This window comes from Nannospalax galili, unplaced genomic scaffold, assembly GCF_000622305.1.
Source record: "Nannospalax galili isolate Female #2095 unplaced genomic scaffold, S.galili_v1.0 scaffold271, whole genome shotgun sequence".
Classification (NCBI taxonomy): domain Eukaryota; kingdom Metazoa; phylum Chordata; class Mammalia; order Rodentia; family Spalacidae; genus Nannospalax; species Nannospalax galili.
This window is the reverse complement of record NW_008331789.1, coordinates 4,507,476-4,510,675: the sequence shown is the minus strand read 5'-3', so window position 1 is coordinate 4,510,675 and position 3,200 is coordinate 4,507,476. Positions and strand designations below refer to the sequence as shown.

General features: G+C 40.8%; 1 protein-coding gene across 2 annotated transcripts in view; it reads left to right on the top strand.

Moving 5' to 3' along the window:
- Bst1 (bone marrow stromal cell antigen 1) overlaps positions 1 to 3,200 on the top strand; it is a 19,523-nt gene that overhangs the window by 14,160 nt on the left and 2,163 nt on the right. For both annotated transcript variants that reach the window (XM_029560507.1, XM_008826886.3), the window contains one exon: positions 1,050 to 1,109. In XM_029560507.1, the coding sequence (XP_029416367.1) occupies positions 1,050 to 1,109 (60 nt within the window). The remainder of the gene's footprint in view (positions 1 to 1,049; positions 1,110 to 3,200) is intronic.

Sequence of the window (3,200 nt, the reverse complement as noted above, 5' to 3'; positions counted from 1 at the left end):
ATCTCTTTCAAAATTGGCTGTACATTTTTAGGTTTACAGATGAATTATTACGCTTATACAATCTTTTACTCATTATAAACTCTATAAGACATAAAATTAAATGAGGCTTTAATGTTTAAAAAAGATCTCCACTTCATTGTTAAAATACACAGTTTCATACAGAAGAATTCATTTTAAGGCAATTGACATTGAGACGTTTTCACATGCATTTCTAATCTCTATATAATAACAGGTAACTTTTATGGACAGATTGTTTCTGCTGTCTCAGATATTTGTGAGGCTGAGGTGGGAGGATCACTTGAGTCCAGGAGTTCAAACCAGCCTGGACAACACAGTGACCAACAAAATGTGTGTGTGTGCAAGGCAGATGAGTCGGAGAAGGCATTGCAGCACGTGCGTTGAGTGGCGGTGCGACTCTCCAGTTTCTGAATTCTCTCCAGCACCCTGTCACAGAGCTGTTACCTTGGCCTGCCTCCTGGTTCATGCCCTGTCATCTGCTCTGTCTCCATTGCTGCTTTCCATTCCTTCCCAGTTGCCCTGGAACTTTCCATCTTGATTGTGCTGAGCAGTTGAGCATTCTATGCTGAATCCTGAGCTGGCTCTCACCCGGTGTTTCAAGTCCAAACTTCTGCGCAAAGCACCTGTGGAGAGGGTTTTCCTAATAAAGCCAGGTGTGCATGTAGAAAAGGTCACAAGCTCAGACTCTGAATTAGCCTAAAGCATTCAGGTTTAGCTCTCCAATTCACAACTGTGAGAGTGTGGGGAAATCACTGTGGTCAGCTTTCTCTGCAGCAAATTGCAGATGAAAATAGCATCAAATCCATTTGATTGTTAAAGGATTAGATGACATGATCTGTGTAAAACACACGATGAAAGTTTTTAGTACCCAGTAAGTGCTTAATAAATGCTAGCCGATACTTTAAAAAGGAGTAGGTTGTGGATTCTTGGATGATATAGTTTGTGTTTCCAGGACTCTTAAGTCACATTACAAATGTTTGATTGATGGAAATTGTTTGAATAATTCCTTAACTATTATTTTCTTTCCGTAGACCAGTGAAACTCTTAATGTGTGTGGACCACAGCACTCACCCTGACTGTGCTCTAAATTCGTAAGTAAATGACTTAAATCAGAACATAGGTGAACTGCAAGTTGTTTTTACACCCACCCCTTTGAGGTGCCAGGTACACAGTAGGTTGGTTCTGCACTGCAGCCCCTCTGTCTCTGAGCTGGGAAGTTGGTGCAAATTTGACAGTCATCTGCAAGGTGAGACAGACTGGACAGACCGATGTCACCTTCTGTCCAGCAACACTTACTTCACTAGGAATGGGCCAGCAGGAGGACCTTGAACATTTCGTTCATAATCCCAAATTAAATTTTGAAGCGTTAATATGTATGCATGAAACAAAATTTAAAATTACAAAAGAACCAAGATAGTGAACAATCTTTTTTTTTTCTATTCCTCTGTCACTCAAGTTTCTCCAAGGTAGGTAGACTTCTATTTCTAGTTTCTTGTGTCCCTTTCTAGGTTATGGTATGCCTGTCACAGCACATGTGTGTATCCATACACATTCTGGGACACATGCTGGGCCACACACACACACACACACACACACACACACTCGAGTTCTCTTAACCCAATCATAAATGATAACACACATAAGATTCTGTACTTTGATTTTTCCAGTTGACAGTGTGTCTTAGAAATGTTTCCACATTTAAAAAAATATAAAATACAATTTATCACATGTATTTCAGGTTTACAAGATGATGTTGTAGGATATGTGTACATAGTAGAATGTTTACCATACTGAAACAGATTACCGTTATCTATGACCTCACATAATTATTTTCTCATGGCAAGAGAAGCTAAAATCTACTTATTTGATAACAATCTCAGAGACAATACAGTTTGATTGACTGTAAGCCTCACTGTGTAGATTAGAGCTCTAAGCCTGTTCGTTCTGCACATCTGTCTTTTCACGTTCTTTTCCTTGTATCTCCTGGTTTGCTCTCCTGCCCCCTGCTGGGTAAACAGTTTCATTGATATTTCTGTGTATTTGCTTGTCGCAGCACTATTCACATTAGCCAAGATGAATGGACTCTGTGTTTGTGTGTGTGTGTGTGTGTGTGTGTGTGTGTGTAATGTAATACACTTGGCTTCATAAAAGAGGGTCTTGTGCCATCTACCACAACATCCTAAATAAAGTCAGACACAGAAGGAAAAACTGTGTATGTAGAATATAATTTTGAAAGAACCAGGGGTCTTGCTCAAGGGTGGAAGCCTCGCCTAGCATAAGGCCCTGAATTTGATCCCCAGAACTACTAAATGAATGAATGAATAAATAAATGGAGTTCAAGTCTATAGATACAGAGTGAACCATATTTACGAGCGCTACCTTACTGCTTTCACAGCTCTGTGTATAAGTGTCGTGACTTATTTCACTGCTCACCCAGAGGTAACAGTCACTTCCACTATCTAGTTTTAGTGCACATATGTTGTTTGCACAGATGTCAGCTTGATCATTTGTTCGCTTTAGATTTGGTCATCTTTCTGTTTATGCATTTGCCTTTGGTTTTGGTACACGGAGCAGCCATACTGCTCAGGTCTGCCTGTGGGTTTTCTTCGTGATGTAATAGCAACCTCATTCCAGACATGCCATGCCAATCTTTTAGTGGCTGTCAAGAATGTTATGTAGGATGGCCATGCACCATTTATTTAATCCTTCCTCAGCCCTGGGTGACTTAGTCTAGTTGTAGGCTGTTGTAGTCGTTTTGTATGAATAATACTGAAATATAATTCTTGGTTGTATGCCTTGAGTGCTTGAGAAAGCATTTGCACAGAAGAAGTTACCAGCAATGGATAACATTGCCAATGATGAGTCTGGGACATGATCAGAATCAGAGGTGCAGCTGTCGCAAATGTCCAGCAGGGGGAGCCTTTGGCAAAGAAAGGAGTTCCCAGAATTCAAAGGGAGGTGGTATGTTTAAGGACCTGGCGACTAGACAGCAATGAGATTTATTTCTGAACCAACACAAGATGGTTTTACAGTTTTAGAAATTCACATTTTAATCCGCGTGGTTCCGCACGCCTTTAATTCCAGCACTCAGGAGACAGAGAGTAGGACAGCCCTGTGAGATAGAGACCAGTCTGGTCTACATAGCACGTTCAAGTCCTGCCCTGGCTACAAAGAGACCCAGT